Source organism: Coloeus monedula (assembly GCF_965178545.1).
Source record: "Coloeus monedula genome assembly, chromosome: 1".
In the NCBI taxonomy this organism is placed as follows: Eukaryota; Metazoa; Chordata; class Aves; order Passeriformes; family Corvidae; genus Coloeus; species Coloeus monedula.
Window position 1 is genome coordinate 18,486,319 of NC_138781.1, and position 25,155 is coordinate 18,511,473.

Consider the following 25,155-nt stretch of genomic DNA (forward strand, 5'->3'; position numbering starts at 1 on the left):
GGGCGCGGGACGGGGGGAGGGGCGGGGCGGGGCGTCCGCGCGCACAGAGCTCGCGCCAAGAGCCGCTCGCGCCCTTCCCCCCCCCGGCCTCTGCACTGCGCGAGCGCCGGCGGTTGCCGGGGCGTGTGACGTCACGACCCGCGGAGGCGGCCATTGGCCGGGCGGGGAGCGCCCCCCCTCACCCCTCCCCCGCCGTGGGACCGCTGCTGCCGGGGCCGGGCCGGGCCTCGCGCGTCTCTCAGTGTGGAGCGGCCGCCGCGGCGAGCGCGGCCTCCGCGGAGCCTCCCCGGCGCGTTCCTTCTCCGCCACCGCTCCGGTGCCGCCAGCGCAGGCGGGGGTCATGGCCCGCCCGCGGCCCGCGCCGCGCCCTCGGCTGCTGCCGCTCCTGGCGCTGCTGGCGCTGCTTGCGCCCCGCACCCGCGCCTGGGACAGCGAAGACCTGGAGCTCTTCGACCTGGTGGAGGAGGTGCCGCGGAACTTCTACGACTTCCTGGGCGTGCAGCAGGTGAGCGAGGGACCGAGCCTGCCCTCCGCCGTCCCCTGCCCCGGCCCGTTCCCGCGGGCCCCGCCGGTCACCGCCGCCCTTGACCCCCAGCACACCTGCCCGGCTCCCCCCGCCGGCCCCTCGCCCGCTCGCCTGGCGCTGTCACCCTCCTCCTGCCCTGGCCCCCCGGGCCCCGGTTCCCGAGGCTCGGGGCAACGCGTCTGTCCCTTTCCAGCCTCTCGCCTCCCGCCGCGAGGCCTCTGCTCTGCTCCAGGTACTGCTCTGTTGCTTCTCCTTCCTGCCTCACCATAAATCCTTCTCCCACTGTACCTTTGTGTGTTCCTATTGCCTGTTGCTCTTCTGAATATATCTCATTTTCTCCAAATGCATCTACAGCCAGACAAAAGTAGCTTATGGGATTTTCACACTTCCTATTCGTATCGTCGGTATGGCAGTTTCTCACCTTTCCCTCATTCTGCATAGCTGCTGGTTCCTTATCTTCTTAAGACTGTGCATCGCCATGTGTTGCCGCTCCTGTTTTTTCTCACTCATGCCATGTGGTAGACTGTGACCCTTTGCTATGTAAATGGCTTGTAGATTGTTATATTTGTTTGCTTTCCATGCATCTTGGTTACTGTGCGTGGTTTTCACCTATCCTTGATAAGTAACACTTAAGATTATCTTAAAGAGTTTATTATGCACCTTCGGTTAGTTTTTCATGCCAGCGTAGTCAAGACGGGAACTCCTGTTAGGAACACTTTTATCCCGCGGTTCTTGTGTACATCTTAGAGGTGTCTGCTGGTTTTGCTGCCACTTGGCATCTTCAGCTTGTATCACTTGTCCGGGCTCCTGTGTGATGCCCTTCCTTATCTCTAGATGCTCTGCTCTATGTGTGACCTTGCTCAATGTCTCTTCATGCATCTTAACAGTCTTTTTGACTTTCTTCCAGTCGGTGTTCTTCTTCTCAATAATGAAATACACAGTTGCTTATAATCTGTTACTTCACCCAGAGCCCCCAAAAGACATTTTGCTCTTTGTCTGTCTCCTAGTACATTCCATATCCCTAGTACCTTGTCTCCAGTGGTATATTCTGGTGAGTGATCCTATTTAAATGGCTTCCCTGCCAACCTTGAAGTATATTCTGATGTAGTTCTTGTAGATTTTGAGAATAATGACTGTATTTTCAGGTGTATTTCATTAAGGCCGTGTCTAAAAAGAGAGGGAAGATGTCTGCAATATCTAAGGGTCCAGTTTTGGAAACTACTGGCTGTGATTGTTCTGACTCTGTTTCACCTCTTTCTTTCCTTCAGTCCTTCTTAAGCATCAAGTGTTAAATGTTATGGAATACCATCATCTACACAACACAGCAAGCACTGCTATTCATGTTTCATTTTCAAGACTCTAAAAATCTAGGTGTTAATTTTCAAAGACAATTTTAGTGTCAGATTATTTAGGAAGGTAAAACTTTGTTTCTGTTAGTGATGTTCAGGTCTGGTATGCAACTCTTTGTTAACATCTTCCACAATCCTTTTTTTCTAGGGCTGAATCTGTACCTTGCCCTATATGTTTAGCAAAATGTTAATTTTAGCAAGCAAATATTCTGCTAGTTCACATTTCTACTCCTAATCATAACAAAAACTTTCATCACTTGCAGTGTGGGAGCAGGGAAAAAGTTGGTGGAAGTGCAACACAAATGCAACCAAGTTTTTTTTTTGTTTAAAGTGTACTTTTGTTTAAAGTGGTTACTCATCATGTCATTATAGCCAAGATTGGAAGAGTCCACAGTGTTAGATACTTTACACATGCAGCAGAATAGACCTGTGAGTGCACTAATAGAGTATGCAGTGTTGGAAATTGAGCTTCAGTAGGAATTTGTAAGATTGGAAAATGCTGTATGGATTTACAGGGTCTTTCACTAGGGTTTCCTTCTCTGTGTTCAGGTGATTTTCTTGTCAACAAGAGTTGACAGTGTGTGTGACAATGGCTTTTTATGGCCACACCTTTGAACTGTTTAGTTATCTTTCATTCATCAAAGCTTGCTTTTCCCCCCACCCATTCCTATTTCATTGCCTTGTATCACGTCCTGATAATCCCTTCTTCCTTCATGTACTTCAGGGAGAGGGAGTACTTCTCCATTATGCAGGTTGTAACTTCTACATCTGAGACACGGAGGCTCAACTGTGTTTGTTAACAGTAGTGTATCAGGGCTGCCAGATTTCTTCTAAACATGTCATCTTGTGTTTTGAAAAAATGTAGGGAATGACTCCAATGCTTCCTTAAGGCATTAAAGCAGCTTAGGTTTTGATGGGAGAATTGTGGCACTGATGGTTGAACTCATACACGATGTCAGAAACTGATGTTGACCTCAACTGACAAGGTGCAGAAGGCATTGTGGGAAGTGCTGTAGCTCTCAAACATGCTTTGGTGAAGCCTCTGGCATGTGGATTTTTTCATTCAAGTTGGGTAGAAATGATTGGGGTTTTGTTTTGTTGCTTCTCTGTGCTTGCAGGAGTATGGATTTTTTGTTTTGTCATTTTGAGGGCCTTGTGGAAGCCTCCTGGCATTGTCAGATAACTCATCCAGCTCTGGTAAGGTGATAGGTTTGAGCTGCTGTGGTGTTTTCTAATATCAATGGCAGAGATTGAGGATGATCTAAGGGAAGTGATTTTTGTTGTGGTTTTGAATGTGGAATGACAGAGTAAGATTGTGACTGTCTTGGCTGTTAAATAACTGACCTTTGTTCCTGACTTCAAAGGGGGATTGGCTGAGCAATCTACAAATGCTCATGGAATGGTTGAGGTTGGAAGGTCCCTTCTTGTCCAACCCCCAAGTGTAAGGGTTGAGCACCTAGATTAAGAAGTATCTGACTTTTACACAAGGACACAATCTATCTAATTGTTTTTTTTATCAGATCTAATAGTAGCATCACATAAGAGGAAGTCTTGCATTGTTATGTTGTTACTGTTGCTGTTCTGACCATTGTGGGAATTGCTGTACTTTCCCTTTCTTTGGGGGTTCTTAAACTGATGATGTGATGAACTTAAATGGCTCATTTAAAGCATAGCTGTTCTCAAGAAGTTTGACCTAGCAGAATAGGGGCATAACCTTTAGCTTGAGAAGAGGTTGCATTTCCCTGTCCCCCAAGTGGTTACTGAAGAAAATAGAATCATAAACTCTTGACAGATCTGATATAATAATCATTTCAGTAATCACTTCAATACAGCCAGTTTCAAAGTGACGAGGGAATCAGGACCAAATAGTATTCATATAAAAGCTCAAATGAAGCAGCAGAATTAAACCAGAAGCTATGGAGACTCAGTAACATGACCTGTTATCTGAGAATGAGAACAGGGAAATGTGATGTTAACTTTCTGGAAAAATTCCAGGAAGATCTGAGGACCTACAAGCTTGTATGATGGACAAATGAATGGGTCAAGTTAATGTTACCATCTCTTACAGTTTTTAATAGTTGATACCTGCCTGAATTTGATACACTTTTAAAGAATCAAGTAGGCATCAGTTGAACCTGTGGATCTCCTTCCCAAAATATGCTTTTGATTGTAACTTGTTAATATGGCCTCAAGGGAATTATCTGTTCCTCCACTTTTTTTGGCTTGCATCCAGGAAGGCACTACAAGCCTCTGAGTGTCTTTTGAAACTTTGTGATATGGTTCTTGGATACAAAGGATCTGATCAACAAATTTTTAGGTAATGTTGTTTGTGAAGATGTGTTAGAATGCATGAGCTGTATTGCTGGAATTGAGCTGTGTGGAGCCATGTGTCATGTGTCACTTAGGACCATGGAAGGTCTGCATGAGGCTTTGGCTTCCACTGGTAATCAGATAAGGGAAAGGGTTGGTGTTGAAAGGTCTGCTAGGCCTGTGCAGTATAGGGAAACAAACACAGTTCTCTGAGCACTCTGAGAAGAGGAAGAGGCCCTGGGAGCTCAGGTTCCCTGAGGGAAAGTTAACACAAGTAGGACTTGCTGGCCAACATGGGGGATAAATATATAACCTGAAAAATGTTGAGAGGGATGTTTTCTTCAGTATTGGCTTATGCCTTTCTTATGGCACATGAGATTTATATTATTAGAACTAGGCTCTAATCTGTTGTGTGGCTTTACTGTGGAGAACTAAGAGCATTATATCTGTTGCAAGATGATGGGTTTGCTAGATGATGCTGCAGCATGAAGTCAGAACTGCATGTACAGAACCTGATTTTGGTCTGACAGCCTGTGAGACATTGGTATGTTAACAACTCCAAGAAAGTGCAAGACACAAAAACCAAGAAGGTGGCTTTCTATAGCTGTGGGAAACCACAACCTGTCCAGATGAGCTGGATATGTTGGGTTAATAGGCTTCTTTCAGAATGCTGGAACAGATGAGCTGTTGTGTCAAGTAGCAGGATCTGACAGGGTTATGTCTGTAGAATGCAATGTTTGGTGCTGTGGAATTATGTCCATACTGTTTGCATTTCAGGTTTGTTTTTTTTTTTTTCTTGTTGAGCTAATTCCAGGCTGGTTGCATGGACTCAATACTTGTTTGTGTTGAAACATGCTGTTTGCCCTCTTGGTTTCACATCTTAGGGTTCAATTCTCTCTAAAAGGAATCCTGTTCATCCACTCCAGGACTGCTTCAAGGTATGCAGTCAGTAGGTACAGTAAAGAAGCTTGCTTTACACACGCACTCCTGGTCTGCACTAAAAATATGAGGTAGCTGCACCTTTAAGACTATGGTATCTAGTAAATGACTGATACTGAATTTTACCTCTTGGCATTGCTCTGTAAGAGCAGGAATGAATACCACAACAAACTGTGTGGCTTTTATGGTATTATCAAGTGTTACTAGAGACGGAAGAAAATTCTCAGTAAGATGTTTCTACATGGTCTGTTTTATTCAAGTGCATTGACTTGATGGCATGCAATGCACACATCTCCACAGTTCAAAAATTATGAATTTGTATGTTATATAAGTAAAGTTCTTGGACGTAGATTTAGTAACCTATTTTTCAGAAATAATGGCAATCTTGGAAGTTGTCAGTGTTGTTTTGTCCAGCACTGCCGTAGTTCTGGCTTTGAATGGGTTATTGTCCAGAAAAAAATCTAGATGAAACTGTTTTTTATATAGGACTTCTGGGGAACTTTGAGTACATAGATTGGTCCCCTCAAGTTGGAATAAACAGCTCTCCTTCATGTGTATCTGTCCAAGGAATTCTCTTAAGTCCTCATCAAGGACAGCCTACCGATACCCATGCAGTTCTGTCTTTCCTGGCAGGCAAGGTGCACATAACTAAAGCAAGGAAGGTGGGAAATAAGAAGGGGTAGCTCAGAAACTCAGCAGTTAGTTTGTTCTTCCCAACGACAAGCTGGATTGCACTCTGTAGGCATATTTTGGTTGCTCTTCTGACACTTCAGACTGTTCTCCCTGATGCTTTTTAAGGTTAATATATGTGGGTGCAGTGTTGCTAAAATCATGGAGCGTGCATCATCTGCAAAAGTTTTAGTGAAAATCTAGGATGGTGATAGTGCTTCAGTCTTCCAAGCTTTGGAAGTGTTTGATCAAGTGAGACAAAACTTCACTCGCATGCAATTATAACATGACTTTTTCAGATGATTGTGTCAAAACTGCGAGCTGTAAGCTATTCTTGCTTTGTTTTGTAAGATTATTTTGTCTTGCGTGACAAATAAGATATTTGCTATGACCTTCAAAGGTGGTGTGCTGTGAAATGACATGGAGCCATGTAGCACCTTGGTGTCCACTCATTTCTGACAAAGCAAAGTTGTTCAGCTAGTGATTAAACTTCATGTCTAATGGTCTCAGCCTGTTTTGAGATTGCTTTCTACTTCTTGTTCAAAGTATATGTTATGGAGATTTAAATTGAAGGCATTAGATTTCAGTGCACTGTCAATTGCAACATCAGGGTTCTCAGTCAGAAAGATGAAATTTTTCAATTTTTTTGCTCCAAGCTTTCAAAAATAATTAACTTTCATAATACAGAACTGGGTGATAGTAGTAGCACACCTTTTTTGGACACTGAGGGATTTTAGTAACTCCTGAAACAGTATTTTTTTTAAGCCCATGAATATGCTGTCAGCATTGAGGCAGTAATAGTCCATTACGCAGGTTCAAACAAAAATAGCATTAGAAAATCTAGTTTTGTTTCTGGTGGCTTTAGCTGTAATGTCAGTTCATTCCATAAAAGTAATGGTGTGTTTTTTCTCAGTATGTTACTGTGACACAATTGTGCATCCCTTCATGATTTAAAACTTCCTCTCTAAATCTGTTTCTTTTAAGTTATACATGGAACTGAGATTTTCAGCAGTTCTGGAAACTGTGCTTTTCCCAAAAGATGTAAATTATTAAGGTTGTGTGAAGTCATCGTTGACACTATCCACTTGGATCCTACAGAACAAAGTTGTTCAATTTTGAGTAGTTTGATTGCTTGTATGAGTCACCACAGGGAAGTGCTAATGATAACTGCAGCATTTGTAACTGGGGATGGTGCAGGGTATAGGTTTCTGTGTGTTTTGGGATTTTTAAAAAATTGCTGAACTTACAGGTGAACTGCTGATAGATAACATATTCTATTCTGTAAGTGTCTTGTCCATAACTTTTTGTTCACTATTGTTGCATATGAAAATGATTGAGACATCTAGACATATAAAGCTTGTATTTTCCATAAAAATGGGTTTTCTGTATTGTTGCCTATTAAATTTCTGCTTGGATGTAGTCCAAGATTTTTTTTTCTTTCATTTTTGTCTCCTTTTTTCAAGACACAAAAGTGCTTTGGAATCTACCAATTTAAGTAGTTATAAAGACACTTACTCTTAACTTTCCCTGACAATTCATTCATATAGTAGTTTCCTGATTTCTTTCAGGTTATCTTTTTCTTCTTTCTCACTGTGTAGAAGGACATACAGCAATAAGAAACTACTATGTTTGGGAACCCAAGGGAGCTAACAGTATGCAAAGTGCAGTAAAAAGGATGAAACAAGCAGTCTTGAATTGGTTTGGTTTTGGTTTTTTTTTCTGTCTGCAGCAGCAATAATGTTTCAGCTCTTTCTCTCTATACTTCTTGCTTCACTAATCCTTTAAGGATTTATCCATAATAGCTTGATCTTCAAATTGCAGAAATAAAAAATGGGCTATTTTTTTTCCCCAAGTAGTTCTGTGTTTGACCTGTAATTCATTGAAGGGGTTCACCAATTTCTTAGTGAAGAAGGGTAGGTAACCTGTGCTGGTGGCCTTTGGTGCTCACAAAAGGCTCTATGTTTTATGCTTGTTGAAAATTCATCTCCTTTGCTGAAGTTCTAAGTATGTACCTGTGTTGGTATCTGAAGCAACTATGTAATTGATCTAACATGGAATTTTGTAAACAACTTCCCAACTTCCCATTTACTACTTGACTGCTGTGGATTGTAGTCATCATTTTTGTCTGTAAAGCTGTGTAGAAAAAAAGTAATCTTAGAGGCAGCCTTTATTTCATTCTGTGGAATGATAAAGCTTTTATGCTCCATCTAGAGTCATTTTATGATTAAGATTAATGTGGTTTTCAAAACAGATCTAGAGAAAACTGTAGCTTTAAGGGAGGTATTTGGAGGTATCTATGGTGCTATTTTAATTTTAAGTATGTGGTAAAATTTAAAAAATAAAATGAAAATTCAGCATATAAGATGTTCCTTAATTGGTTTGGCGCTTCTTGTGCTCTCAGCAGAGCTGGTAACAAAGAGTTTGTGGTGCTGTTGTGCAGCTGAGCCGGTAAGAATGAGAGTGTAAGTGATAACAAAGGGGGTTTTTTGTCTCTAAGAATGGGTCTGATATCCATTAATTTCCTCTTTTTATTCATGTTAATATCTGAAATGTTTTGGTTTTCCACAGAATCCTAGTGGGCTAACAAAATCCATGCAGCATATGAAATCCTTCAGTTTTGCTTTTGATTTGCTTCTTAGTCTTTGTGCTTTTGCTTAGCTAGATGCTGTGCAGGTTAAAAGTTTGCTTCTCTTCCCACCCCCCATGCCCCCCCCTTACAGTGTAAGATTGTTGGGTTTCCCTAAACTACTAAATTATGAGGAGATTTGGGGTTTCTGGATTTCTTTTGCTTATTGTTTGTATGTCAGTCTTGTTTGGTTGTTACTAGCTCTGTATAAAAGTGATTTGTAAACAGGTTCACGTATGTGGCAATGTGTTGTACACATGGTGTATGTTACAGTTAAGCAAACAGTAACAGTTTAAAGCAGGATTGTGTATTCCTGGGCTCTCATCTGAGGGTTTGCTTAAGTGCAGATTTCTTAAATGACCTGGTTTCAGGCCTTGCAAACTGTTCTTACTGGTGTCAAATGACAAGTGGGATGAGAAGTGAAGAAAGTTCTTATGCAATCTCTCTGATAGATCTGAAATTCATCCTTATCAGTGTTAATCTGGAAAATTTGTGGAGGAAACCAGATGATGCATAGGAGCTGTTGAAATAAAATCACACTGCAATCCTTTTATGACTGAAGAGAGAAAGAACTAGAGGGGTCTTGCCACATGGGCTGTAATTATGAAATGCTGCTGTCTCCAACACTGTAAAGTACTTTCATTTGTTGAAGGAAGCATTTAGTGCTGATGAGGACATGAGACAGCTGTGAAATAGCCTTATTGTACTGATTTGGGGTGAATAGCTTCTCCTTTAAGGGACAGTGATTGTTTTTACCTACCCCTAAAAATATTGCAAATGATTTTTTAGTGTGATCAATGCTTTATTAAATGTTATTTATTTTTTTAGCCTAAATTGGTTTTATCAAATTGATCAGTTTTAATTCAGTTTTATCAAACTGATTTAGGCTGGCTTTCATATTTAGTAATCACCATTTCATACTCAGTGATTTCTCTAGTGTTCTTCTATGGGATATAAATGCTGGGATGGGAGACTAAAAGAGTTTGTATGCCATTTAACTTTGTGACAGTCTAAGTCATATTTTGAATTGCTTTACTGGATGTTGTGTCTAACTGTGGCTGCTAAAATGTTACAGTACAAAAAAGTCTGTAAAATTTAATCCTATAGGGAAGCCTCTTCCCATTTCCTATTAAAATTTATTAAACATCTTACTCAATTCATGAATGTCTTTCAGTTGATTAAAAACTTGAAATAAATGTGTTTTCTAGCCTGAGTCTACCTATTTATTGAATAAAAAGTATTTTTTCTGTATTGTTGTAACCTGTGTGGCTTATAGCTTCTGTTCTACTTCAGAATTTTCTATTTCTACTTCGGTACCTTTTCCACACTCCAAGCTAAGCCAGCAACATTCAAAACAAAGCAATTAATTTGAACGTTGGAGTGTGTCTGGTGAGAACAGAGTTTCCATATTTGAAATACAGATTGAGGGTATCAGCCAGTCAGTTGTTTTTTGCAGCTTACAATGATGAAAGAATAAACCTCTTCTGCACATAAGTTGTGTGCTGTATTTGAAAATTAATTGTAGCTGACTTACATTCATTCTCACTTACACAGTACAGAGTTCCCATGCTGGAGTGCACCAGTACTCCATTTAGTAAATATTTTTGGTCTTTGTTTCCTGGTTGAGTAATACTAAGTGCTTAATTAGAAAGCAGTTGTGTGGGTTTTTTGTTTTGTTTTAAAGGAAATAAAAATGAAACTAATTGTCTACTGGAGAGATAGGTTAAGTCTCTGTCAATGAGTTACTGACTTAAGAATTTCATCAATCATGATGAGTTTGGCCTTCCATACACTTATACTTACTTTTCTTACCTAAAACCAGATACGATTTGTAGACACCTTAATTTTCTGAAGGCGGTGCAGACCTCTGTTTAGTGAACTCAGATTTTAGGACAATAGCTGTTGTATCAGTTAAAAAATAATGTGATTTTTAATGGTATTTGCATATGAGAGTACTAAACATGCTTGCCTTGTCTGGGTTGCAGATGTTTAATAATAGACTGGTATTGTCTTGAGCAATGCATCCTGATGTCTGTGAGGGCCTGTTTCCATTCTGTAGTCTTCCTGGTCTCCAGTTAGGGCACCCCTCCATGTCATCCATAAGCTCCTTGGATATCTTCAAGGAATGCTGAATGCTGTCAATGTGCTCTGTCTGGTTTCTACTTGTTTCTTATTATTTATGCACTTCTGTATTATCCTTGCACTTCTTTCTTTAATAAAAGCAATAAAGCCAGTGGCAATAGATGGTGTCACTGGGGAGCACATGTGAACCTAACCGTGTTTTGCAGTCTATTTGCCCCCTGTACCTTTCAGCTGCCACAGTTTTTGATTAACAATGTTCAAAGGTACATTCCTGATGGTACCTTTCAGTCTGGTGCTGTACAGTGGATTTGTAGAACTGTCAGTGGTGTGTCTTGGATCACTTAGTGATTTATAATTGCCAGCTGCAAGCTCTGCTCTGTGTAGGAAAGGCACAGTTTAAAGCAACAGTCTTATCTACACTGAATCCTATTTCTCACTTTTTTTGCTAGGTCACTTGATTTAGTATTCCCTTGCTTGTGTCTGGTAGCTACCCAGAACATTTAGTGCCACTGCATGCTTGGCTCTTCAGGTTGTCTTTAAAAATGCTGAATGAATCCAGTCCCAGCACCAATCCCTCAGCAGGAGACCTTTCAGCTGCTTCTTCTCTACCCTGAAAACTGGCCATTAGACTTTGCTTTTTGTATCCTGTCCATTAATTTTCTATTCATAAGACTTTTTCCTGCCATCCTGTGTTGTTAGTCTCTTTAATAGCCTTTGGTATGGAGCCTTGTCAAGAGCTTTTTTAAAATTGCCAGGTCCCTGGTGGCATTTTCTTTGCAGTGCTGGCTTACCTTCCTCACCTGCAGGTGTGCAGCTTTGTATATAAATCTTGTTCAGCAGTTTGGGGTGAAAGCCATGGTCCTGACTTCTTAGCATCTAGTTTGTCTGTTTGGGATAATATGTCTAATATATATTTCAAGTTGAATTAGCTTCTCTTGACCTGCAAAGAACATGTTGGTGTGGGAATCTCTTGAACATCTCCAACAGGGAAGATTCATTAAGTGAATTGTTAAATTACTTGGCCGTAGCTTTGTTCCTGAATGAAACTTTTCATAGTTTTGTCATCAAGCAGTCTCTAGCATCCTGATTTTGATTACATCTGAAGAAGTAAAAGGGTTTTGAAAGTCAAATAAGTTGCCACTCTAGTTTTCTTGGACAAATACAAAAGTCCTTGATAACATGCTGGAAAGAAGTAGGCAACACATTTTTTTAGCTATGCATTCCATGAATTCTAATGGAACTGGCACAAAAATCCACCATGTTGCTATTGTGGTTATTTATCATTAGGAGGAAGAATAGCTGTTGTTACATGGTTTTTCCTGTTCGATTAATTGCTACGCGTGAATGATTAAGCACATTTTCATAGGAACCCAAGCTTTTAACTGAGCAATCCCTAGGGAGTTCAGGAATATATCACCTGCTTCTGGTCACTTTGCTTTAGTTACTGGCCTCAACTCTGTAACATCTCAGTCATGGACAGTAGTTCTCTTTTCAGGCTGTAAGATGGAGGGCTTGGGCTTGTTACTACTCAAGCTGGGACTTAAGCAGAGTTGGTTTGTGTCCTGTCATCCCTCTCCCTCCCTCCTTTTTGACTTACGGTTCCTTTATACCATAGTAAATCTGTGGATTTATTAATTCTGCAGCAGAGTTCTTACTGTGATGTACTTAAATGTATAGTTCTGGAGACAATAAGATTATTTTAATCCAGTTATTGTAATTTTGACAGTAGCACTTACTTGCTATGTCTTGGCTTATCCCTACTGGTTCAGGCAAGATTTTGGTATTGTGTTGTTTGTGGTATAAATCACAGTGAAAACTTTAATTTTTATTTTTTTATTGGTTGTTGACATTGTGAGGAGAAGCATGGAGGGTTTTATGAAATACCCTCACTTCTAGAAGTTTTTAAAAGGTAGAGACTTGCTGAGATAAATTTTGCAGCAGGGAACTTGTTTGGAATGGAGGAGCTTTAATTGGACATACTAAAGCTGAAAGTTGTATCAGATAAAAGGTATTGAATTCCAAGGTTTTAGTACAGTTCTTTATTGTATAATCAATTTTCTTCTTCTTTTAAATAAAGTTGATCTGTTTATTGTTCAGGGGCATAATAAAGTCATAGTTCTAGGTCCTATTTAAGGTAATTAAACCCTGTCTCTAATCCTATGCATTGCTTCCATGCTGTGCATGCACTTTGACTATCATCAAGAGATGAGAATTTAGGGTAGACTGTGCTCTTTGCTAGCATCCAAGTATCTGATGTGATACATTGAGAAGTCAAGTTTGAGAACACAAAGAAACACCATCTAGAAAAAAGTGCGGGGTAATGAAAGATGAAATCAGACTGTTTTCTGGGAACAGTAGTCTTGTAGGTACAGTGTTCTGGCTGCAGAGTTCAGATGGAGAGTTTTGTAGCAGAGGTGTTGGTAGTAAATACTTCTTGGTTTGAATTTCATTAACAGTTGGACCTGTGATCGTTCCTTAAAGGCTGCAGTTTGTCTCAGTGTGACAGCAAATTGCAATAGATAGTTAGCTTTATCTTGATTTTTAGGTAAAACTGTAATATTTAATTCTCTCAATCTCTGAAGATGTATGTTTGAGTGGACTGTATTTAAATCCAAAAATTTTAGGTAATACTACATTTGCCAATAAAAAGGGATTGAGCTGGAGAAAAATGTATGTAAATTAAAAATCATACCCTAATGATAGCAATAAAGAACTCTGATCTTGATATTATACTTCCCATTTTAAATCATGCTGTTTTAAAATTTTCAGTACAAAACATTTGTTGGCATTCGTTTTGTAATATCTGAAGGCTAAAAAGTAAATTTGGACACCTTCTGTTTAAAAAGCGTTCTTGCACAGGTTGCCATTTTGCATTGCAGAATGTTCACTTCCCTTGTAAATGTATTTGTGAAAATAAACACTGCTTAACAGTGAATATGGATATCCATGTTTTCTTTATAAGAAACATTCTTTCATTTGTCTTCTGTGTGTTTGACTTCCTCAAAGTTCAGATTTTTAACAGAAAAAATACTTTTTTTGTGAAAGAAAAGTTTGGACAACTGTTAACAGGGACATATCTTTTAAAATTTCTGACCTAAAGGAAACAGAAGGCTGTAAAATGTGAGTTTCTTCACTTCTGGAATATGTAAGATGCATTCCTGTAGCTTCTGGGGTCTTTTCTAACAGATTAACTCAAAGACACTGTCATTGAATTAATGGTATCCCATTATTATCAGGGTATTGGTAATCCTGTCTGCTGTCATGAGATATGAGAGCCTTACATGGCAGCTAGTTAGATGTGATTGGATTTATACTATGGCCAGGAAAGACAGTACAGGACTAGGTTGCTTTCTAAAATTGATTTCTCAGTCAAGATAGAATTGTGTCTTGATCAAGTATTCAATATTTTGCAATTCAGCTAAGACAAATATACAAACTATTTCCCATTCCAGCTGCAAGTATAGAACTTGCTGTTATCGTACAACCAAACACCTGCCCTGCCCTCAGCTTACACCAGGTTTGCTTGTGGAGTCTGAGTGTTTGGCTGCAAGCCTGAAAGGAGTACATATATTGTAGTCATTGCAGTCATACTTCACCTGAGTATGAGATTCACAGGATAATTTAGTAAGATGATTATCTTGACTGTTCTTAAGGGGTAGCTTGCTCAACTAGAGGTTCCTCTTGGACTCTCCACTGGCAAGGGGTGGATGGATGAAAAGATTCACACACAAAAAAACTATCAGTGTTCCCTCCTCCCCCGCTCCCAATCTATTAATGGCTTTAGGCATGAAGATAAGAATGCCTAGAAAGATGGAATCTTGTATAAGTTGGCAAAGGTGGAAAATAACAAACTGTCATGATAAAAATTTGGTCTTTTGTCCAGTTATATAGTGAAACCAGTATTGCCAGTTAAAGATGAGATGGTATGTATCCTAAAGTAGTCGTAAAAAGAAAAATTAAGTCTCCATGAAGGACACTGATCTCTCAGATACTCTAAAACATGAAAAAATCCCGTGTGTGTTGAGAAATATGAGAATTAACAGATCTTTCCCCTGCACTCCCTGCTTAGCTATTGGGTTGGTGGTTTTTTGTTTTTTGTTTTTTTGGTTTTTTTTGTGTGACTGAACTGGTACACAAGGTATTAATTCCTGTGCTAGGCTATGGTAAGTGTATTTGAGATAATTTTTCAGTCTAGAAAATGCTGTTCTGACTCAGCCCAGTGCTTGTGCTCTGTGATCTATTGAATTTTGGTAGTAACAGATTCATACACTGGCAGTATGCGCCTTGAGAACAGGATTCGTTTACACAAGGGTCTGTCTTGCAATGACTTGGTTAAGGAAAAACATCATTGCAAGAGGTGAAAAAATACTCTAGATGGGCTATACTAGTGTAAAATCTATCACTTAGTTAAGCTGATGCACAGTGTAGGATAGCTCTTTGCTGAGGCCCAACACACTGACAAGAGGAAGGAGAGCAGAAGAGCAGAGTGAGCCAGCGTGTGCTTGGAATAGCAAGTTACTCCAGGGAAGTTTCTTATGGTCACTCTTGCTGCTTGATTGCCTAACAGGATTGAGGTCTTCTGGTATAAATTTTTAAGATAATGACTTGGTGATTTTAGCAAGAATTATTGCATGTGCTCTGGTATATTTGTTCTAAAATTGTGTTTCTTTTCAAGCATCAGGAAAAGTGCTGCAGTTTCTAATATAGCCCAAGGAAAAGAGCTAATCTTCAAGAGATTCATTGCTGATCTTTTGATGACATTTCAAAGTTGCATCTTGTGTATTATGCTGTCCTTTGGTTTCTCTTTAAGTTGGACCTTGGTGGTTTTATTTGGATAAAGTATGAATGCCTACCCCATTTTCTGACAGAGCCGGGTTCAGACAGTGTTTTGGGTGAGTTGATCTTCAATTTGTAGGCCACAGCCTTTCTTCCAGAGGCCCAGTGGTAGTCCCATCTTGAAAGAAAAGAGCAAAGACAGGTTTCCTTCTAGTTACCACTAGGATAACACCTGTGGCCCCAAAAAGGAGGATGTTGCTTCCTTGTAGACTTCCTCCATGTTTTTAAGTTGAGCTTTGTTATGTTCTTTACCCAGAAAAGATGCAAACAAAACCTCAAAATTACCTATACTGATAATTTTTTTTTCTTCAGTGCTGTTTGGACCTGCCTATCAGGACTTCATTTTCTAGATTAATATTTGGCAACAGGCCTACATTTTTTGCTGCCATTAGCTGGACTTCCTGGTGGTTTGGTTTTTCTTTTTTTTCTTTTTTTTCTTTTTTTTTTTTTTTTTTTTTCTTTTTGCATTCTTTTGCCCCCAAATGAAATCCCTTTCTTCAAACTGTCAATCCTGGAATAATGATGGAGTACGAGACAGTTAAGTAAATGGTTTCTTGTTCTTTGCTGTGCCTAAAGCCTTGTTTTTCACCCAGCCAGTACGGAGTGTTTCTTTAATGAGGGCGGTGTCCGAGGTCCCTTGTGGCCACTGCTGAGAACTGCTGTACTGGTTGTGATGCTCGAGTAGTGTTACAGCTTTCTAAGTACATCCTAGGAACCTTCTGCAATGCAGTTCTGGAGCTAATAATTATTCTCTCTTCTTGGTTGACATTTTCCATGGCTTCTGTGCTAGTTCTTCTTTGGGATTTTTCCTGCTCTAATTTTTAGAGGCTGAAAGAATGAACAGTCTGAGAGTCCTCTCTGTTCTGCTTGAGTTATACTGTAACTTTCCTCCTGAGTCCCTTTCCCTTTTTTTTTATTTGACCTCTCATTAAGAACTAGAGTTATCAATCAGGGATATTTTACAGGGATATCTGTAACTTTTAAAGCACCTTTTCTCTGATTACTTTTTCTTATCAATGTATTCGATTCTTCTGAGAGATCTGCAATCAGCTCAAACTAAATGTAATCATGTTTGGGAGGAAAAACTAAGAAGTTTTTTATTTCTTTTTAATCTCCAGTGTCTTCTGTTTGTCACTCCTAATCTTTGAGGTCATCTTTTCTCTTTATTGTGTGGTTGGTTGGTTTGTTTTTAAATGTATTCCTGCTGCCATCAGATTTTACTGTGGCTTTCACTGCTCATCATAAATTCAGTCCACCCTTTCAGCTCGGGAGCTAAAGTGGTTGCATGCACCCTGGTCAACATACATTTCAATTACTTCAGGAACACCCTCTTTGTCTAATCCCTGTGCTTTCTGTAACTAGAATGACTGTCTAAAATTGGTTTTGGCTTTCCAGTTGGACCTGAAGATGAATTGCCAAGCAACAGGCACTTAGTGTTGCTTTGATATTAAAGCTGCATGTGGCTTTAGGCTGCATGTTACAGTTGCCCCATTTTTTTAATCCTGCCATTTTTAAAAAAATCCTCACGTACTTTGACGTTGTTGGTGGTGATTTTTTACTAATTTGGTTTTCGTCTTTGCTAGTTCACTGATTTCTGTTCAGTTTTTAGTCTCTTCTTATTCATGTAATTTCTGAAGATCCATTTTTATTCCTGCCTGCCAGTATCAGTTCTATCCCTCCTTTCCCAACATTGTGGAAGAAATAGTTGTCCTAAGTTTCCCAATATATACTTTTATTATTTGTGGCTTTTTAAAGTCATTCTCAAATAAATACTTGATGTGGTCTAAATTTCAATATGTAGGTGTTGTATCAATTATTATTTTAAAGGAGGATTTTTTACAACTGTGTTTGAGAATTGCTGGTCTAGAAACAAAGTGTCTTTGGATGAGCAGGCTGGGTTCCAGGGACAAGCAAACACAGAAGTCAGATCTTTCAGACTGACCTCTTCCAGCTGGTAAGTTTGGCTGTCTGGAGGTTGCTTTTTTCAATGGCGAAGTTTTAGCAGACTGCTTTGTGTGAGCCTTCTTTCCAGCAGAGCTCACTCTGCTCGGTTAGAAGTAGGTAAGTAGCCACCCAGTACTTACACAGATTGGATTCAGTCTGTGGACTGGTGGACGGAGGATTTGATAGAAATAGATCAATAGTTCTTTCTTTACCAATGAAGAAATTATAAGGTATATAACATCTTTGCTATCAAAACTGGGGTTTTTTTTTTCCTTTTCATTTTAATTTGATAACTGTTCCTTTTTCTGTTTTTAATTTTCTGTAACAGAAGTTGAATTCCTAAGCTCCACTGCATGTGCTGGTCACTATTCTGTGTTAACAGGACAACACCAAGAAGTCTTTGTACTTTATCTTCTGCTATGGGCAAAATGGAATAACAGCTGAGAAGAAAGTATGGTGAAACAAGACTGTGTGCATGCAGGAGCACATAGAAGCTCTTAGTGCAGTGACACTGGATGTGTGCTAGGAGGTTTAGTTTGGTGGTATTCCTGGTCATGGTAGAGACCTTGTGGGATTTCTGTAACTCAGAGGGCTCTATGTGTGAGTGGTGGGCAACTGTGGGAGTAGTTGTACCATAAGTCACTGAGGGGTTGAAATTGAAATAATCAAGGTCTTGCAGCCTGGCTCCATTCTGCTGTTACTTTGTTAGTTCTTTTTCCTATTTATTTGATGTAGACAAACCCTCCCGATTTTTTAGTGTGTTGTGTGCTTGTTTCCCAGTAGGTCACTTGTGATTGTAGAGCATTAAGGCTTCTCCTGACATAACAAATGTCGACAGTTGATTACAGCTGTGGAGCACAAAGAGACTGACATAGCTGCATACTTGCTGCATTAGACACTGCTGGAGAGATGAGCTGCTGTTTTGCCCTTTCTTTTGAGATACTGCCAATAGGCAACACAAAGTCTGAGGAGACGTTTGTGCTATTCCTTCTAATTATGTTAAGAAATTCCTCCTAATAGCCAAATGAAATATTTTTAAAGTGTTAAGCATTACGTATATTATTCCTTAAAATCCTTTATTGGGATACCTTTCTTTTTCTAAATCTAGCATTGGGGAATATAGATGAAGATTTTTATTCTGTGCAATTAGAAGTAAAAATAAAGCCTACAAAAAGAGATTTGAAACCAATGTTGAATTTGTTGTGTGAGGCACTGTAGTGCTCTGGAGTAGATATATCAGAATTTCATTGAAAAGAACCATAAAGATTTTCAGTATTGCGTAATTATAGTTATCTCTCTACCATACTGATCGTTTAATCTGATGATTGAGATTTTACATTTTTAAGTTCAGTTTGGGTTTCTTACCACTTGATGGCAGTGAAGGAGCTAGTGTTGCTGGGCAAAGGTTCAGGGCAAGAACCCATTATGCATAACAAAAGAGGAGGTACAAAGGAAGCCTCTGACATTTAATATTGTTCACATTTCTAGGTGATATTACATATACCACAAATGACAGTAGATGGAGAAAAGCCTCTAGATGGAGCTTCAGTACTTTCAATAGGGGAGAGATTTTTATACTCAAGTGGTTTCTTCCTATTTATAATAATTATTTCTAACAATAACTTTCCCATTTAGACCTGGAATGATACCAGACATTATCAATAAATAATATCAGTGCTTCTACTATTATAATCATAATACTTGAAGTACATGCAATTCTGACATTTTTCTCACACCTTCTGTTCAAATCCTACAACCTCTCAACATTCTTAGGAATTCTCAGGTATTGTTAGAAATTTGTGATGTAGATTAAGGATCTACATAATTATTCAAGCTTTTGTGGAAAAAAGATAGTTGGATTTCACTGGTGGCCAAAAAGAGAAACTTGAAAAATACCATTCAGACTGGAAACTGCCCTGCGATATTTACTGTTGTGCGTGGTCTAGTCCCATTGAAGAAGTGTTTGTTGTAACATTAAATATTACAGTGCACGGATGTGTTTGAAGTGCTTTTTGTAGTGAAGGTTCTTTTGCACTTCCTACACCCATGTACACCTCTTGCCAAGCTGGTATGGGGAAATGAACCATATAATGGCCCTGCCGTAGTAATTGGCTCCACATGGGTGGACTCTAGTGCACAGACAAAACCTTATTTGAAGTAATTGGTGCTTTGTGTAGGTACAAGGGTCTGTACATGCAGATTTATTTTGGATCCAGGGTCAAACCTTGGCATTAGTAAAGGTTTCAGTTTCATGCAGTGTCTTTGACTTGTAAGTGATTTTGAATGAGTATCAAAAACATCCATGCAGATGCAACGTGACTGAACTTTTTTGTTAAAATACACATAGCTAATATTTTGCAGTTATATTTTTGGTTGCACACTAAATAAAGAACTTGGTTTGTTAAGTTTTCTGTGTGTGCAGCCTGTTACCAATTTAGGAGAATGTCAAAAAGCAAACTCTAAATTTGCATAATTATTGAATATTTTAATCATTATTAGCATTATTCTAGTTCTATAATAGTACTATATGAACTCACAGTTGAAATTAAGTGAAAATTGCCACAGCTATCAAACATTTATTTTGGTTTCAGATGCCATTCTTATTTTTAAAAAGCATTTAAGCATATTATTTCTTGTAATTAGCATTATTCCTCGTATTAGTGTAAGCAACTCGAATTGATGGATGGCTTTGCTGGTTTAATGTAATGGCAGCCAGAGCATACTTCCTGGGTGAAATTCAGGTTTATCTTATCAAATAAATATCAAATACAAATTCTGTCAAGTGGTAGAAAGAAAAGGTTAGAAGATAGAGTCAAAGATAGTGCAGTATTTAGAATGATGGTTTTAGTCAGTGGAGACTCATTTGCTGGAAATGCCCTTGTGAGACCATAGCATTTCATCTATGGCATAGTTCATTGTGTGGCATTTCATGGTATTGAAATGGGTTTCTTGTCAATGCTGTTTTCAGTAAGATTTGTTAGAAAACAATGTAATTTTACTTTATTACATGGTATGGCTGCATTTATTTAATGTCATTGGAAGATCTTAGCTACTGTAGCGCAATACAATTTTATGATAAGGTGGTGCAAGCTTTTCCAGCTGCTGCTGTTCAATTTAGGGGAATCTGAAATTTGAAAGATACAAGAAAATTATGACAGCATTTGGAACATGAAATCTGTTTTAAGAAGTTAGCGTTAATCTTTCTGTGTTTTGCTTGCCAGAATGAACAGCATAAGTGCCAAAAATCAGATATGGGAAGAATACATGTATTTGTGCAAAATAAATACTATTTTTCTAGGTGATTGTTAAGAATTTTAGCAAGTGTAACTTTTAAAAAAATCTGGTTTGTTTGGGTTTTTTTCATCCTAGAGATAAACTTATCTAGCTAATGGGCAACGTATTCATTCAGGGTTGCATGTTATATGACTGCATACAATTGTTAAATATCGTGTGCAAGAAATCACATTTTATAAAAGGGGGGAAAAAAGGCTGTGAGTATAATGCAACACTCATGCTTCCTGGAGGATAACTAGTTTGTGCTAAATAGTTTCTATATTAATCAGTGCAGTGGTAGCAATTCCCCAGAAGCAATGTGTTACTTTTATTTCTCCTTATCTGGTAAAGAGTTGCAGATAATAGTAAAGGTCTCAATTTCTAGGTTTTATCTCTGTGGAACTCAGCAAATTCATATTGATCTTCTAAAAATCCTCTGGCCTTTTTCTTTTACTGTGCTAACACTTGGGATAATTTTTGCCCTGAAACTGTCTTAGTTATATCTTAACTTTATCATTAAAACTTTGAGGTTTGTTGATGGCATTTTTATTTATGCTTGACTGCTGAGCAAATCCCAAATGGTTATTTCCTGTGTGGGCAGAAGGAACAAGTCAGTTCTTGGAAAAGGCATAAAATTGAACAAATTACCAACCAATATATGGAGTTAATTTCCTTGAATATTCCTGTGTTTACTCTGATGTGTATTTTGAACAAAGAATTAATTCCCTTTATGTAGGTAATACTTTACTTCGTAATTTATAAATAAAAATGGCTTGCCAGAACTGAAGACTATTGTGGAGACATTTTTCACATTTGCTTGCTTTTAAATAGTGATAGAGGAGATTCACTGTTTAAAACTACTGAATTACTGAAAACAATCAAAAGTTTCCCTTCAATGAAGAGACCTTCTAAACAATTCTATTTTACTTTGTTACATTGTAGAATAATAGAAAAAAACTGATAAAACTGATCATAGAAAACTGTGTAATAATTAGCATTTCTTGTTGGAGTGTTTAGTGAGAACAGAATAAATATGAATAATTTAAAATTGGTCATAGAATTAACTCTTCATGTTTTTGGTTTTTTTTGCCATAAGAGAGCCTTTCAGAATTTGAACTTCTGTTGCAACTTATTCATGCAGTGAACAGCAAGTTTTTTTGTGTGCCCTTATTTGATAGTCACTTATATTTCAGAGCCAGCTAAAGATTTCTGCAGACTCATTTGGTAAAGAAAGCAAAATTTTTCATTTTATAGATATGAGTCTGACTGGAGATCTGTAAATATTGTCACTGAATAAAAGTTTAGCATGCCTGTCAGTTTGAGAGCATAATTCCATCAGTATTTAGGCAGCAGTCATATTTGACTCCCATGTAAGTACTTGCATGAGTTCTAGGATTCCTGGAAACTTGTGTAGTTGGAATCTCAGACTTTAAAACAATGTTGGTTTAGTTGCTTGCAAACTGTGATTGTCCCATGTGGGAATAGTATGGTTCTATATTTTAAGTTATTCTTTTATGTAGTGCAAGAAAACGACATCAAATGTAAAATACATGAAATATTGTTTCAAAAATATTGCTACAATACTTAGGGTCTTGTTTTTTTTTTTTTTTTTTAAGAAAGGCTTGGATTAGTCTTGTTTATTCAGCTTGATGGAATTTTTCTTCCAGGGTATATAAAGCTTTTGAACTCTTAGTCAAATGTTTCACATTTAATGTGATAAATTAAGATAGAAGCGATATAAAGTATTGCAAGTATGTCTTGTATTGATAAATGCTAACAATGCCATTCACATTAGTAAAACAGTTCTGGATTATTTATAACTTCTGTAAATGTGCCTTGCAAATTATATTTCAATAAGATTCCAAGTAATTTGGTTAAAAAATTGTTGCAGTTATTTGTGTTGTAAAAGTAGAGATCTCCATTTGTTTTTCTGGACTACCCTCTCATGTAGGGAGCTTCTGTTGAATTATTAAGGAAGAACTTTGTTGTACCATAAGAGAATTAGTAATTAAAACACTTTACCAGTTTCTCATGTGGCTCCCATTATTTTTAGAATCTCATTACTTTCATTATACTTGAGAGATTTTGCAAGGTTCTGGGTCTTGGGCTACTTTGTCATAGGTGATAAAAATACATAATCCTTGCAGAAAGTGCTTGGTAAATACTTCTGGGTCTTTTGAGACAAAAAGTACACTTTCCTGTTAGAGAATCGTCAGTTGCCTGGACGCTGTGTGTTTCAGACCTGTCCGTCTACACCCAGGCGCATCTGCTTCAAATACATGCAGTCTCCTTTCCTTTCCTAATTGATGCACTTGCTTTACTGATTTCTCCAAGCCCTTCTACAATGATATAGCATATTCTGGTTTTTAGTTCTGTGCAGACACCAGTACTACTGCACATCTCACAGAAACGTTACACTTTTAAGGAAATATCCATTTTATGTTCTATTAGTGTTAAGCTCTGTAATTTGAAAAAAGCAAGTTATTAACTAGCAGGATCATTCTGCAATTTGGTGGAGCCTGTTAGAATCAAAATGATGCTTCAGAGAGCTGGGGTTTACTTAAAGGGAGGGGTAAAAACACTGCTTGTGAGTTAGTATTATAAAGCAGGTCTGCATTGGTTATGCAAATTTTTTTTTCCTTTCTGAATCTGCTTGTTTCTGTTTTTTGTATAGCAGCCGTGTACCTTAAAAGACTAGTAACAAATTTCTGGTACTGCATACTCTAAAATTAGGGAATGTCAGTTTTCAGAATGTCTCAAATCTTAATTTGGTTTCTTTGTGCTTGTTCATTGTGATGATTTTTAATTCACTACATTATATTCTACAGGGTCTTTACTTATTCAGGCTCAGGGAGAGATCTGGCCCCAGTGCAGCTTCAGGCTTATGTATTGAAAGAGACTGTTGTCTGTAAAAACTGTTTAACCTGTAGATGTTGAGGGTATGTAGAGAGTGGGGGAGAAGATTGCGGGGGGGAAATGGTTTCATGGGTAAGCTAGTCAGACGAAAAGTGCCCTTGAGGATTGAATTCTGTTCCTCTCTCTGCCACAGAATTCCTGTGTGATGCTCGGCAAGTCGTTTAAACGAAACTTTTCCCAAGTGGTGACTAATTGATTTGAGTGCTCTGCAATTCTGGTTGCATAATTTGAGATACTAGGGGCTTATATGCAGAAATGCTGAGGGTTTGCAGCTGCAGCTGAAGTCGATTAAAGTCTGTGCCCTGAATGTATGAAATGTTGTTTGGTACTGAGCACTTGGAAAAATCGTATCTGAGATAAAATTAGCACCTGAGATTACTGAGGATTTTAATCTTAATCTGTGCCTCATTTTACGATATACTAAAAAAGGCAAGTAACGTCTGCTTGTCTCTTAAGATACTACAATGGTGAATAATATTGATGAACTCTGATGCCATCGAGATGGGCTTCAAAACAAATAACCACAGCTTCCAAACACGTTTGAACAGCATGCAGCTACGAGCAGATGAGGCCACACATGAATAAATGCGTGGAGAAAAATCCTGAATAGCTGCTCACTGGGTAAGCAGTCATCTTCTGTGTGTTGCATAAAGACAGAGTGTCAGGAGTAACAACGACAGATTGTAGTTCCTTTTCAGGGAATCACTGAGTTCTTCCTAAATCCCCTTTACCTGTTCAGAAATTCATTATTATTTGTAGCATGTATTATCTTTATCATATTTCTGTCATCTCCTAAGTTTTAAACTGTACGTTTACAATTTAGATGGAATTAAATTCAAATTGAACTCTCTTCTTTTGGCAATCTCATTTTTTAACCATACTTTCTCTTGCTACTTAAAAAGTTGCACCCTTTCTCTTAATTCAAAGAAGAAAAATAGAACTCGGGCAAATATTTTTATCCTTTAGGTCTGTTTGTTCTTTGTTGACATTGCCACAGGGTATACAGCTTCCACTGCTGGCATCTGCTTAAAGCTGGCTCAGGGTTTGTGTGGTACTAATTGAAAGAGGGGAGCTAGAGAAGGAAACATTAATTTTAGTCCTTTCTTCCTGCTTCCTAGTTTCTTCACCCTGAAGTAAATATTTCCGTTATGTTGTCCAGTGGCACTTACTGTGACTGATTTTTTTCAGAACTAGTTTTGCAGTATTTCTGTGTTCCACCACTGTTTTGTGTTTAGGTTTTCTTCCTTCCAAAAAAGTCCCATTATGAGAAGATGATACTGCATCTAATAGCAAAAAACTCTCCGTGGATTAGATTCCGTGGCTGGGATTATGACACAGAGGGAAATGCAATTTTGGCGTATTATTGCTACTTGCAGGGTTGTCAGTAACAGAATGCTTATTTCCATGTAGTAGTTTGTGGACTTGCAGTCTCAGTCCTTTTCTCTCCACCTCTGTGAAAAGTTACCTTCTAATTATGTTTTTGCTTGTGTGTTGATTTTTCTTTAGTCTTGACTTCATGATTTGAAAACTTGGATGAGAACCCATGTTAGGATTAATCCTTGCTTCATTTAAATCTTATACATTTGAAATATCCTACATTTGCCAGTGTTTCTACTTGAGGCAGCAGGACCACAGTTTTATCTCCCAATTTGCACTGTTATCTTTGATAGTGATAATCCTGTAAT

At 38.4% G+C, this 25,155-nt stretch overlaps 1 protein-coding gene across 1 annotated transcript in view; it reads left to right on the plus strand.

The window, feature by feature from the left end:
• Window positions 1-208: 208 nt before the first annotated feature.
• DNAJC1 (DnaJ heat shock protein family (Hsp40) member C1) overlaps window positions 209-25,155 on the plus strand; it is a 108,903-nt gene continuing 83,956 nt past the window's right edge. Inside the window, exon 1 of the mRNA XM_082298944.1 lies at window positions 209-505. Within this exon, the coding sequence (XP_082155070.1) occupies window positions 341-505 (165 nt within the window). The 5' untranslated portion in view covers window positions 209-340. The remainder of the gene's footprint in view (window positions 506-25,155) is intronic.